The sequence below is a fragment of the Mchenga conophoros genome, linkage group LG12, assembly GCF_057382185.1.
Source record: "Mchenga conophoros isolate Kocher_MC1m ecotype Shallow Benthic linkage group LG12, M_conophoros_male_GT1.1, whole genome shotgun sequence".
Lineage (NCBI taxonomy): Eukaryota > Metazoa > Chordata > Actinopteri > Cichliformes > Cichlidae > Mchenga > Mchenga conophoros.
The window spans coordinates 34,503,509-34,517,563 of NC_140537.1; the positions used below are offsets into that span (position 1 = coordinate 34,503,509).

The 14,055-nt window shown below is 42.0% G+C and overlaps 1 protein-coding gene across 3 annotated transcripts in view; it reads left to right on the forward strand.

The window, feature by feature from the left end:
• LOC146563096 (spermatid perinuclear RNA-binding protein-like) overlaps positions 1–14,055 on the forward strand; it is a 101,690-nt gene that overhangs the window by 67,187 nt on the left and 20,448 nt on the right. For all 3 annotated transcript variants that reach the window (XM_085295480.1, XM_085295479.1, XM_085295481.1), the window contains 6 exons: positions 887–1,005; positions 5,973–6,068; positions 6,269–6,380; positions 10,037–10,134; positions 13,522–13,615; positions 13,812–13,880. In XM_085295480.1, the coding sequence (XP_085151606.1) occupies positions 887–1,005; positions 5,973–6,068; positions 6,269–6,380; positions 10,037–10,134; positions 13,522–13,615; positions 13,812–13,880 (588 nt within the window). The remainder of the gene's footprint in view (positions 1–886; positions 1,006–5,972; positions 6,069–6,268; positions 6,381–10,036; positions 10,135–13,521; positions 13,616–13,811; positions 13,881–14,055) is intronic.

The window sequence follows — 14,055 nt, forward strand, 5'->3', positions numbered from 1 at the left end:
GCGGGCCTTCACCGAGCTCTGCAGTGTGATCTGCGGTCTGTTCGCCCTTTTGTTCGTCTGCTTGACTGTCCCACAGTGGGCACCCCTTAGCTGCTCCTGAGAACAAACAGCCTTCACTTTCTTTCCAGGGTGGCGTTCTCACTCTCAGATGTTTATGTTGTCATCTGCTGTCACTCTTCTTCTGCTGTCGTTCTCCCATGGCTTGGCCTCCAGTCATGGCAGGAGTGCTCCCCACAGGAACCCGGTGTGGAGAGACTGTTTCAGTCAAACATAAACATCTGACCGACCCCGCAAGAGTGAAAATACTAGCATGGCGCCCCAGAAAACTGCAAAGCCTTTTGAGCAGGATGACTTTTTCCCCCTCTTCAAGTGGAATAGCTAATGTCTCTTTGCATCAACTCTGCCTGTGACCCAAACTCAGACCCCCTTGAGCCAGTTTTTCTCGATCCATCCAATGTGTTCTTGTTCTAAAGTGTTATTTTTAATCTCTAATCTGGCTTTTGGTCCTGAGTCATTGCCATGCTCTCATTTTCGTCCTGCGCTGTAATCGATAACACACTAATCTGGCGTGTTCCATTGCCTTCAGCCACTGATCTGCATCTAGAGTGAGACTTCGGCCGGGCAGCAAGACGCATGTGCTCACGTCTACTCCGGTTCCTCCTGTCAGTGTCATGAAAGATCCTGCCTTGTGCATGAGAATCCTCCCTCTCCCAGAAAAATCACACAATTTCTCAAATTTCCCCTCCTCTTATCTCATTCGGTCAGATCAGTGGGTTTGCCTAATAATTAGCTGTCCGACCCTGCTGCCTGTGTGTCTGTGTGTGAGTGTGAGAGGTCAGCGTGCTCACGCTCAGTCTGTCTTGTCTCATCCTGTCCCTCTCTCCAGAGGAGGGCGAGCAGGACGCTGACAAACGGAGACAGGAGGAGGAGGAAGAGGAGGACGTCCTGGACAGGCAGAAGTGCCAGGCGGCACTGGCTTCACTCCGACACGCCAAATGGTTCCAGGTGAGCACAGCTGGGCTGTGACAGATTTCTCTACACTGTCTTTATATTCTGGCAACCTGAGCATTCAGCCGTGTGCCTAAAATTACATTTGCTTGGCTTTAATGTGTGACAGCAACTTGGTTTTGAAGGAAACGTAATGGCACCTAGATTTTCTTTTTATCACCATAATAAATGACACAAAGTAATGAAGTCTATCATTAGCACGCAGGTGTTACGGCATTGACATTATGAAGCTTTTTACTGCTCAACTGATGCACTCATTCCAACACTGCTGCAGCAACAAAGACACAACCTGCTCCTTACGTTCAGAGTTTTTCGTTCTCTCTACTTGTATAAGCTGAGGCAGTTTTCCACCTAACACAGGAACTTCCCCTGACTTCTTTTAGGGCTAATTTCAGGGGGAGTCTGTTCACAGTCCTGTTAGTTTATGCAGTTCAAAACCACTAGCATGGATCATTTAAGGTGTTTTTTTTGTCCACATCTGTGCCCTAGCGCTTCAAGGTAACTAGTCATTTGTAGACTAGCAAGGTTACTGCTGTGCAGGAGGCAGATTTCAAAGTGTGTTCTATTCCTAACCATGCCCAAGTAATAAGTTAGAAAGTAGAAAAACAGCAGACCAAATGGGACAAGAACCAGGCTGTCTGATACACCTGCAATTACCCGTCCAACCGCCCGCTGTGGACGTTATTACTCAGCCGAAACACAGCTGTTATTTTTCTGCCATGAAGTTTTATATAGCAGTGGGACAAACAAGTGGTCAACAGAACGGCGTTATAAGACATTTTGGGATGAACATGCATTATTTTGAATACAAACACAAAACATATTGGAAGGGGGAAGCACATCATCGCTGAGTATAGAGGGACTGATGTCATAACCAATACCAATTTCAGGAGCGTCTCATCGTGTGAACCTGTCTGTTGGCATGGATGTCTGTTTTAGGAGCCACTGCTACCAAATACACTCTGTGTTTTTCTTCAACTGTCTTCAATGTGGTCCTGAAAACCTGAAGTAATTTACATGAAAATAACACTTTCAGAAAAGCTGTTCACTTTGTTACTTACTCCTGGACCACGATGCAAGCACGTGTATAAAGGACATAAGAAGAAGACTGAATATGAGCTGGGAATTGTAAATTGTTCACAGCAGCAGTAAAGTATATTTGTTTCATTTCTCTTACATAGTGATAATGCAATTTTAAGACAGTATGCAAATGACCTAATGTGCACAATAGGTCTAAATTTATAGACATTCCAAGGTGGCCGACTGGGTGGTTGGGGGGCAGCGGGGTGCTCAGGAGCCGTCAGCTTGTGGGAAGAAACTGTTGAACAGTTTGTAGAACCTGCTTCCAGAGAGGGGTGTAAAGTATGTGAGCTCTGGGATGACTCAGTGGAGCTTGTGCATCTCATTTCCCTGAAACTCATCAAGCCACAATGAACACATTAATGAGAGGTTGAAATGAAGCTCCTTTTTTAATCATTTAAACAGCAGATATAGGCATCATTCATCATGTCTTCTGTTCTTTACTCCTTTTCCAAAGCTGCTTTCCTGATCTATTAAAGACATGCATCAACATTTAATGACTGAAATCATTGGCAGTTATTTTTGCATTCGCCTAAATGCAACATTTGCAAAAATGTGGGGAGGAGAGTATTTAAATACGTGATTTAGTCATGTTTGTAGCAGTCTGTTTACTCCAAAATGCACCATTACTTAAAGTTGGAGAAAATGTTATTGTGCGCTTTATTTAGCTGCAGTAGTTGCTGTGAGGTATGCCAGGTAGTTATCCAAAGGAGCATGTAATTGATGTGGGTGGATTGCTTCAAACTGTGGGGGCTTTGGTTTTTCCCACTAGCTCTTAACCCTGAATATTTGGAGCATAGCCTCGGTTGTTCCTGGTCTTTAATAAAACTGTTATTTTAATACAACACAATGGAACTTAATGTGGAGTCAGAGTGAGAACATTGGCTCAATACAAAACACTAACAAGCAACTTGGGCTCGATTAAAAAGGCAGCAATATTGTATGAATTTTACAATGTGTCTTTCAGGTGTCACTGAGCGTAACTGATGCCCACAGGTGGAGCTAGATTCTTTCCTTCGACCTGAAATTGTCAAACCTCCCATACAGACAGAAAATTAGAGCCAGGTGTTGAAAAATTCTGGAGAGAAATGGATATAATATTTAAGATTTCTTGCTCCCTCAATGGGTCTGCTTTTTTGACTTTCCAGTTTTCTCTATTTTTGTTGTATTGCTTTTGTCCTTATTTGAATTAACTGATTGCAAATTGTTAGTAGATAACCTACAGAACAGTTCCTTCAACACAGTTTTGCACTTTGTGCATTATGCTAATAAATCTTATGTGTGCTCTTTGCCGTATTTAATGGCAGATCAGTCAATAAGCTCAACTCCAGATGTCAGAAAACTGCTCTGGATAACGATGCATATTCCTTTGCCCTTTCTTTTGTGAGAAACTTGACCAGTGAGTCCAACTGTGGAGTAACAGAGCTGAATATAGATGTTTCCAGGATGAGCTTGTAGAGTTTGTTAGAAAAAGAACAGGCAGCATGGGAATAGAAGAAACGGTAGAAGTAGTGAAGTTTTTATCAGCGTGAGTAGCTGAGGAGCCTGAGATATAGCGCCGACGGATACGGGGTCATGAAGAGGTTCTTCACCAAATCAAGTTTCAGATGAGCTTCAGCTCTGCTGTCCTGAATGAACTGAGCTTTTCCTCCACTTGAGAGGCAGGACAGAGAGATGAGGGTCAAGGTCAGGTGAACCGGCCAGTAGTTTCCCTCGGGGAAGGAGAGCTAATTGACAAGTACTATCAGAGTGAAGGGCTGCACTGTGGCCTGAAGGTGTAGCAGCACAAGCCGGGTTCTGTTTCATCATATTCAGACGGGGCTGACATGACCTGAGGATCTCCACTGATTTGTAATAACTGTAGATACAAATGGCGACGTCTGTCTCATTCGCCCTGTCTGCGTAGTTTCAGTGAGACCACCAGAATGAAATTACAGTCTTGATTATTATGAAAAGCCATCCTGTGTAAATTAAAGTGTCAGTAATCTCAGGCTTAATTTGCTTTCTATTAAAGTCTAGATGTAATAGCCTCAACCACCGTCTTCTTTGGGTAGTTCAGTTACTTTTCTCTTTATATTCTTCAAGTGGTTTCTTTTAAACTTGAAAGAATTTAGCAACAGGTTTGCTATTTTATTAAATGTAAAGGTGTTGAGTGAATCATCTGTCCTGAGTTTAGACACTTTTTTTTCTACTCTTAGGGACTGTGTGGAGAATTATCGTATTTAAAAAGTGACAAATAACACTCTCTGTTTGCTTGTCTTTTTAACTGATCTGTGTTTGTACAGCGTGCACAGAGCACAAAGTTTCAGGTCGTTGGACAGAGCGGTTCGCATCATACTTTGGCTACAGTTTGGTCCCTCTCTCGTTACTGGTGTCCCCCCTAGTGACTGCTCCACTCTGTGTAGGAGGAGAGTCATTTCTGGGTTCCTAAGTGGTCCAAAAACAGCAGCCCGGGGCAACGCTTTGGTCTAAATGCACTGTTCTATCCACTCCATAATACATCAGCATCTTCCTTTGTCCACATTCCCACCTCTCTACCAGACTTCATTAAATCCAGATGGATTTAGCAGCTCTGGGTGGCAAACGATGCTGAGATGTCTGCCTCAGTAGAGGGAAAAGTAAAAAGAAATCGATGTGTCATTTTTTTATTTTTTTCATCTCTCTAGTTTCCCTGTAATTCAAATTTTATCAATTTAATCATCTAAGAATGATGATTATGAGGAAAATGAACCACACACAAACTTGTAACAAACCAGCTATCCACCAAAATGAAATTATTCTCGATATGAATATTTATGCAGGCATTCTAGTTAATCACATTTTGAAAACTACATTTCGGCTTCACTTGTGTTATCTCAGTGTTGGCTGTTCATTTATTTCTTTGGAGAAATGTCCCATTCATTGGTCTGGTCAGGATTTTTTTTTTTTTTTAAGATTTTGGTGGAGTTTTTCATTTTTCTTTTTCTTCTTTTGTGCCTTTTCTCTTTTCTCTTGTTCCACTTTGCTTTGTGTCTGTACCACAGAGCCCAGCAGTTAGCTGTGGTACATGCAGTGTTGCATAAATAGACAGAATAGAGAGATTGCAGAGCTTGTAGGGTGTTTGTGGCTCTCTAAAGAAGCACCTAATGCATCCGTTTTTGTCATACAATTGAACGATTAAGGAAAAAGATGTAAAAAGTACATATTTATATAACATATATACAATTTGTGAACAGATTAAGTTTGTCTTGCGCATTTCTTCCAAGTGCAAGAAGTCAGAACTGGACTACCAGGGAGAAATCTAAACATGGCAACCATGCTGGGAGTGGTCCAGCAGTGCATGAGAGGAATGCAGTCTTGAGGTGGGAGCTGCCCAAATTTTAATCAGATAAGGAGTTTGATTTTTGGGAGTGTGCAGAGTCATAAAGAGCTGTGCTCTCAACCCAAACTCTCCCTCAAGACAAAGTCAGCATGTGAAATTGCAGTCATTAATTAGGCAAAAACACAATAAACCACAGTTAACTTAAAGCTTAAAGTCAGCAGGAATGAGGCGACAGGATAGAAAAATTCAGATTCAGCCGAGGTACTCTAAGCCTGAATTTAGAGGTTGTGACAGAGGCAGCTGCTGCAGTATTTATTCCACAGCTGAGCTCCCCTGAATGTAATACGTCTGATATTTTCACATTGTCACGTTAAATCTCGCACTCAGTCTCTTAGAGATGTATTAGCAGCATATTGAAATTTCAGAACTCATGAAAATGCCTCTCATAACGCTGCACAATTTTCATCTTTCAGAGTCTAAAAGTTTCACTTTTTAGAGCTGGCGCTGCTGAGCCTGCAAGCACTTGCCTCTTTAAAATGCTTCTCGTGCTGTTGGTGACTTTTGCCCGTTTTTCCCTCCCTAGGCCAGAGTCACAGACCTCAAGTCCTGCGTCATCGTTTTGAGGATCCTCAGAGACATGTGCAACCGGCTGCCTGTGTGGCAGCCTCTCAAGGGCTGGGTAGGTGACGGCTCCAGAATCAGAATAATGTTTGGCGTAGATACATGGAAGATGCAAACTGCAAGCTTTATTTTAAGTTTGTCCTTTAAAAGTGCTTGGTATGTGTGACGTGTAATAAACTGCCCCAGTAACAGAATCAGGACTGTGACTGATATAGTTCATCCTTCGCTGAGTATTTTGTGTTTGTTCGTCCTCTGCAGCCTTTGGAGCTGATCTGTGAAAAGGCCATAGCCACCTGTAACCGGCCGCTGGGTCCAGGTGAAGCCCTGCGCCGCGTCATCGAGTGCATCGCCTCAGGGATTCTTCTCCCAGGTCAGCAATCATTTACACTTTCACTCTTTTCTCTCTGCTGCAATTCAGAAGCCACAGCTCATCCAGGAATATCTTAATATTCATGAAGTCATATAAAATCTGATGAATACCTGAGAGAAATTTAGAGGCAACTCAACAAATACAGAATTCACTGAGAGGTATGCACTATGAGTTGAAGAACTGCGGCAAATATCTGTAATATATAGACTTAGGATAAAATATAATCCCAGTTTTGCTTATATTTAGTTCATTCATTTAAACCTGAGCATGCACTGTTACTCTGCAGTGCTTACACACCTGATAACAGGTGTAAACTGTAAACTATCAGAACAGAAATCAGAAAAAAAAGCAAATAAACTAAGAAGCCAACGTGTACAGAAACTGATTTTCATTCAGAGTAACATAACATTACATAAAAAAATAAAATCTTACAAACAATTCAGCTGCATTCGATTTCATTTGTATAGTTGTCAACTGTCACCTTGATGCACTTTATATTGTAATGCTAAGACCCTACAATATTAGAAAGAAACCCCAAAGATGACGTGATGCCCTAAGCACGTGGCGACAGTGGGAAGGAAAAACTCACTGTAATCATTTAAAAGAAAAAAAAACACAAGAGAGATTTTACCTGAGACATGAGTGGTATCCAGTAAGGTCATAAATGTTTAAGCCATTTCAGGTAACATTTGATGTTCACCAAGAATTAATGCATCACATAGTCCAAGTGAAACAGCTCCCGTGCCCTGGATTTTTACAATACTGTAAGGCATAGAAGACACTTGGAACTCGTTTTCCTCGAGAGTGCGTGGCACATCACTGAGGATCACTCACCCTTTTTCCATCACTCAACTCAAAGATGTGTCACAATACATGTTGACTTGCAATCTCACCAGACATATTTACAATCTTATTGAATTTGTTCTCGTTAACGTCAGGGAAATAAAGATACGAGGCAATAAAGTGGAAAGTTTGAATACTCTCTCCAAAACAACAATATAAAAGATCAAGTGTGTGTGGTTGCTTCCTAAGAGTCGCAGCTTCTGCATGGAATTCAATCGCTGCAGTGCGTCTTTGTAAATGACACTTGTTTGAATGACACAGTTTTTCATCGATTGCTGTCCCCAAGCATTTATTTTCATTTACAACCTCAATCCAGTCACCATTAATGTGTCTTCCTTGCCACTAAAATAAGAAATAATTGCCTTTGTTTTCTCTGTGTTTAACTGAAGAGACACAGATTTGTATTCAAATTGTGCATTTGTTTGTGAATGAGGCCCAGTGATGGAAAGGGTTAGCAGCAAGATACAATAAAGCAATACTTGGGTAAAAGGTCTCCCAAAAAAGTCAAGAAGAAACCCAAAGAGGACACAGTGAAAGTGGATAAGCATAACAGGTAGATACAATGGCCAACTACCGCAGAGATGGGCAGGAAAACCAGCAACACAAAACAGCCAAATAAGACAGGAAACAGACATGAAGACAGAAAAGCAGAAGACATCAGGAAAGGATGAGGACAAAAAAACGATAAAGATGAACACAGCATCAAAACTCCTCAGACGGTTTTAGGACTTTGAGTTTTTGCATATGACATCATGGAAAATCACTTCAAGAGGTGTTTGCCATACTGGATGTGATAACTGTTAGCGATATCCAATAACGCAGGGGTGGGCAATTCCAGGCCCCGAGGGCCGGTGTCCTGCAAGTTTTAGATCTCACCTTGGGTCAACACATCTGAATCACATGATTAGTTCGTTACAGGGTCTCTGGAGAACTGCAGGAGCTAATCTAGCCATTTAAATCAGCTGTGTTGGTTCAAGGACACATCTAAAACCTGCAGGGACACCGGCCCTTGAGGCCTGGAGTTGCCCACCCCTGCAATAACGCGTACTTTGTTTACATAGAAATTATTGCTGCCATGTTTTTTGGCCTATATTCTGCTGCACTGTTGCATTCATCAAGAAAAGAAAGAAAATCTTTTTTTTTTTTTTTTTTTTTTTTTTAATCGCTTTCCTGTTGATTTGGATAAAAGAATATGGGGGCTAAAAAACTCTGATACAGCCGTATCAGTCATAGTATCAGTTATAAGGTGTTTCTGCCATCCATCTACCAGCCTCAGTCCTAAACTGAAGTCCGGTTCTGAAGTTGGTCATCGTCAGCAGATCAGACATGTGACCCTCCTGTCTCCAGACAGCTGACAAGAGCCGGCTAAAAAACATAATGCTATAAGCTATGTTTATGCAAGCTATTTTTAATGTTATGCTAACGTCCTAAAACTCTTACTTTTCCTGTGATAAACAGTTTGATTACATTCTCACAGCACATGCTAAGTTCACGTCTACCCACGTTAGATCCACTCCAAAAAAAGGTTCAGTAGCAGTGAACAGAAGCTAACTGATGGAAAATTATGGATATTCTCAACAATTCGCCTCAGTATCACTCTCATCAATCACAAATGATCTACACTGACTTGTTGAGAATGTTAGGGATAATACGCAGAGCCATGTCAATATCAGAAATTTCATAAACATCCGTTGGATACCCGAGCAGTGACCACTTGATCCTGTGACTACAGTTCCAGGCAGAGTCCCATGACTGAGGCTTCTTACTCATCTTGACACAAAATACTGATAAGCCTCCAAACTTTTATAGGGCTTCAGATCTCATCCAGTATAATTTGAGGGGTTGTTGATAACAAAATGATGAAAATCGTGAGGCGTGAAGTTGGGAAGAGGGCCAGGGTTGCACTTCACAACATGAGTAAACACACTCAGAGGGAGTAAATAAACATCCATCCTCAGCTCCTCCTTTGCCCAATTTCTCCACATAACGAGCAAGACGCTTACCATGAAAGTGTTTTACTTCCTCTGAGAGAAACACTTGTTGTTTACTCATGATTGCCATAGTTTCTCATCTGCATAATGTTTAGCAGGTTTTTCACTCACTTGATGTGTCCAAAATGGCCGACGAATTAATGTCACGTGGTAAGCTGTGACGTGTCTGCAAGACGTCAATAGGTGGTTTTTCTGCAATGTAATGTCTTTACATATATGGTCCTAAGATTCATGGCAGGCTGCGGAGTGCACTGTGATGCGTTCATGGTTTCCAAACTGGGGCACAGAGTCCCAGCGGGTTCACAGCAGCATGATTTCATTCAGTTAAAATTGGTGATGGAGTATTTTCCTGAATCATGGGAACATTTATCCCCGGAGACTCTGTTTTCATTTTCGTGCAGTCCACATGAAGAAATGTTTCCTATTTACCTCCAACAAACAGAAATATGTTCTCACGTTTATTTTTTCCACCGCTGTTCGCTGCCGTGTTTGAATGCTTCATCTGGGAAAACTTCAGCTCGAGCGAGTTCGTCCTTGTGATGATGTCACTGGACTTTTAAATTTTGGCTCCGAAGTTCCTTCAGCATTGAGGGCAGTTTGTTTCATGAATGCACTCGGTCACTGATGAGTTATTATTCAGTCTGTGCACATTAAAGTAAGGTGAGCTTGTTTGTAAAGCACCTTTCATGCACTGAGGTCTTACTGAGTGCTTTATGTGAGGCATAAAAAGCATTAAGGCAGGAGGAGAATAATTTGTTTACCTGTTGAGTGAAATAAAGTTCGAATGTCTGACTGTTTTTTCTTCTTTTTTTTCCTTCAAAGGGGGTCCAGGAGTTCATGACCCCTGTGAGAGGGAGCCCATGGACGTCCTGTCTGACCTCAGCGCCCAGCAGGCCGACGCCATCACACACAGCGCTCAGGTCAGTGAACATGTTACCCATCCGCCTGCTATGATGACATCACGGTTTCCTCTTCCTGCAGTGTGCATGCTAAGCTCTTCAACCCACAAAATTCAGAATGTATGTCACGTTTTTTGACATTATTTTTTCCCCATCCATTTCAGCTGCTGGTAAGTGAGAGGCAGGGTACACATTGGACAGGTTGGCTGTCTGTCACAGGGCTAACACACAGATACATCACCATTCACACTCACATTCACACCTATGGGCAATTTAGAATCACCAACCTAACCACACGTCTTTGGACTGTGAAGGGTAGGTGGAGTATCCGGAGAAAACCCACACAGGTACAAGAAGAACATGCAAACTGCTCACAGAAAGGTGCAAGCCAGCTGGAGGATCTGAGCCTTCTTGCTGTAGGGGAAGAGTCGACTAATTCACAGCTTAATTGATCTTAAGGCTTTGGTTTGCTCATTGTGTATCACTTTGTAGTTGAAGGCTCGTGGCTAAAGGACATTTCAGGCTCTGGTAACCATAGGCATATATAGTATAGGCATAGGTAACCTTTTAATTCAGTTCCGTTTTATTTATATCGCATCAAAGCACAGCAACAGTCACCTCAAGATGTTTTATATCATAAGGTAAAGATCCTACAGTAATACAGGGAAAACTCCAACAATCAGATGACTCCCCTGTGAGCAAGCACTCGGCAACAGTGGGAAGGAAAAACTCCCTTTTAACAGACAGAAACCTCCAGGAGAAATAGGCTCAGGGAGGGGAAGCAGTTACATAATAATGAGATGTCGTGTGGAGCCTGGTCCTGCATGGCTTTATAAGACAAGGTCTTTATGTTGTTAATAAAATAAATGCAGAATTTCACTTAAAGCCGGTGAAGAGAAGCAAGAATGGGCTGACGTGTGAGCGCTGACTAGTGTTTCTGGAACAGCTGAAAGACGAGCTCGGGAGGACTAGAGAGAGAGAGAGAGATCCATGTGAAAAGTGAGTCACAGTAATCGAGACGGGAGAAAATCAAAGTGTGTACTAAAAGTTCAGAATTACTGGATGACAGTAGAGGTTTGATTTTTGTGATGTTTTTTAGATGAAAGAAACTGGAGGTGCTTTGAGATGTGAGATTCAAAGTTCAAATGCTGGTCAAAAATAACACCAGGCGTCTTAGCAGAAGATCTGATATTGCTCGCAGGCGGGCCGATGTAATGACTGACCTTTTCAGAGAAACTGTCGGGCTGAACACCAGCGCCTCAGTTCTGCCAGGATTGAGATGGAGCAAGTTTAAAGACAACCAGTGCAGTGAAGGAATCACTGAGGTAGGAGAGGATGTTGAGTAATGGTAGTAATTACTCAGCAGATATCATACTGATATGTTTTTATTCACATAAAGGTACTGATTTTTTTTTAGTATTTTAGCCATCTGCCCCATAGTGCAGGACTTTTTCCCCTCGGGTGGGTTTCAGTGTGTTTTGTATAATACTGTTTGCTTTGTGTGACAAAGGCGTTACTACTACATAATAACCACATTCTTGTTAACCGGTTATCTGAAATTGATCTGAGATTACTCAGTAAATATGACAAAATGTCTCATGTGTAATAAGATGAAGGCATGATGAAGCTTACAACATTCTGCAAGAACAGACTTTGAGCATATTTTACATTTGAACACCTACTAGTATAATATTCCTTCAGTCGAGCCTTCTGAAGGAACGGAATGTCTTATTTTGAAGGAAAAGAAGACACAAACTGTGGATTTAGTGAGCCGTTATGTCCCTTTTGCACAATGATACACAGTGAGGTCCATTAATTTACAAAAATTGTGTCATTGCCCAAAAACTTATGAACCTAACTGTGCTTACACCTTAATATTATATTACCCCCTTTAGCTCAGCCAAATTACTCTCGCTCTTTGACCGTAGCTGTAAAGAAGTTCCCATTCATAATATGCTGTTTGCTCCTGGGGGATGAACCTTGAAAGCTTCAATTAAAGGACTCCATGTCTCACCTGTGGGCCACAGCTAAGATAAGATAAGATAAGATAACCTTTATTAGTCCCACACGTGGGAAATTTGTTTTGTCACAGCAGGAAGTGGACAGTGCAAAAGTTATGAGGCAAAAATTAGAATACAATAAGAATAAATACAGTACACAACTGTACAGTATAGAATAAAATAAAATACTATATACAGTAGAATAAAATAAAATAAATATACAATAAGATAAAAATAGAATACAAATACAAATACTATATACAACTGAGTAAAAATACAACGATGACAGAAAGAAGCTGTCCAGGTTTTAACTGGTGCTGCTGAAAATCTCCAGTTTCATCGAGTCTGGGATGAGAGAAGAAGTAAATTTTTTTATTTTATTTTTTTAAACACTAAATCACTAAAAGAAAGATTAAAGTTAAGTTGAGAATATTTCCGTATTTTCAGAGATCAGTGACGTCCAAACTCGTTCCTCCCTGGAGGTGAATCAGTGCTGCAAAACCACAGATGTTCTGAATTTAGAGATCCATTTTCCATCTAAGACACTCTTCTTTATGGATGTTAGATTTACATCTTTCCCTCTGAGAAATTCCCTTCCTGCTTTCCAACTATAAAACCAGCCACAGACACTGAGAAAAATCAGTTCATGTGCCAAGAAAGAAAAAGTCAGACTCAGCCATGCAACTTGTGAGACCTTGAAACATCCCACTATGGTGCGTTTCGATGCCCCCCTCCACCCACTGTACGAAAGTCAGCATTTTTTCCAGTAAATCGGACATGTAACACTCCTTCCCGCTACACCGATTGATGGAGGGTTATTTAAAACGAGTCCTGGGCCTCCGCCGGTGGAGCCCTGAGCTCATGTCAGCACTATAAATAGCTGAGTGTCCACAGAAACACGGTTTCTGACCTCAGATAAGCAGCCCCTCAGTGCTGCAGAAGCTTTGACAAACTGGCAGCTTAATTAGCCAGCTAATGACCGTGGGAACGCTCTTCCTCATCTACACCCACACCAAGACTACTACAACTACTACCACCACCACCGCTGCTGCTCCACACAAAATAACAAAATCTGGCCCCCGGGCAGAAAGTGTAGGCTCAGCAGTGAGAAATATAAAGACATCCTCATCTTCATCTTTGTTTTGCTCTCTTGATGAAGTGCAAGTCTGGGAATATATTTTTCCCATTTCCTCCTTTGTTTGTGCCTCGTCTCCATAATGCATGAAGTTTCTCCCAACAGAATTAGTTGGTTTACACAAACGGCGAGCAGCTCGCTCAAGTTTCCCCGATAATTAAAGCACATTGATCTGAGAATAAATGGCCCTGCTCTCCTGTGAGTGCAGGAGGGTTTCTGTTGCTTTACCACCGCAGTGATGTGCCCTTATTCTGTCGGCTGTGTGTGTTTCAGCATGCGTTACGCCTCCTGGCCTTTGGACAGCTTTACAAGGTCTTGAATATGGATCCTCTGCCAGCCAGCAAGCCCTCACCGAGGCTGTTAGAAGGTGCGTGCAGACTTGTTTGTGCTCTCTGTTTTGCAAGTTTATTCGTTTCCCTGTTTTTACCTTTTTTAAATTCATTTTTGAGCCCTCTGTTCAGATACAGTCCTGGCAGCATTAATAAAAACAGCATGCTTAGACGGCATGTGCGTCTGAGTGGGCAGTGTGATGTTTTAAGTGCTCGGTCGTTTCCGCTCTGCAGGCGGCTGTCAGAAGAGGCTCCGGGAGGACATCGGGTCAGACGACAGAGACTTCATCAAAAGGATGAAAGGTGACTTTGACCGTCAACTCACCCGTATCGAAGAATCACTGCTCATATGATCGAAATCCTCTTCCTCTCACTTCTGAGGTGCAGCAGACACTTAGATTCAGGCTGATACACGTGGCTGGCTGTAGCTTTATATTAAACAGAGTTCATTGCTGGAAGCTCGAAGTCACACAGGAGA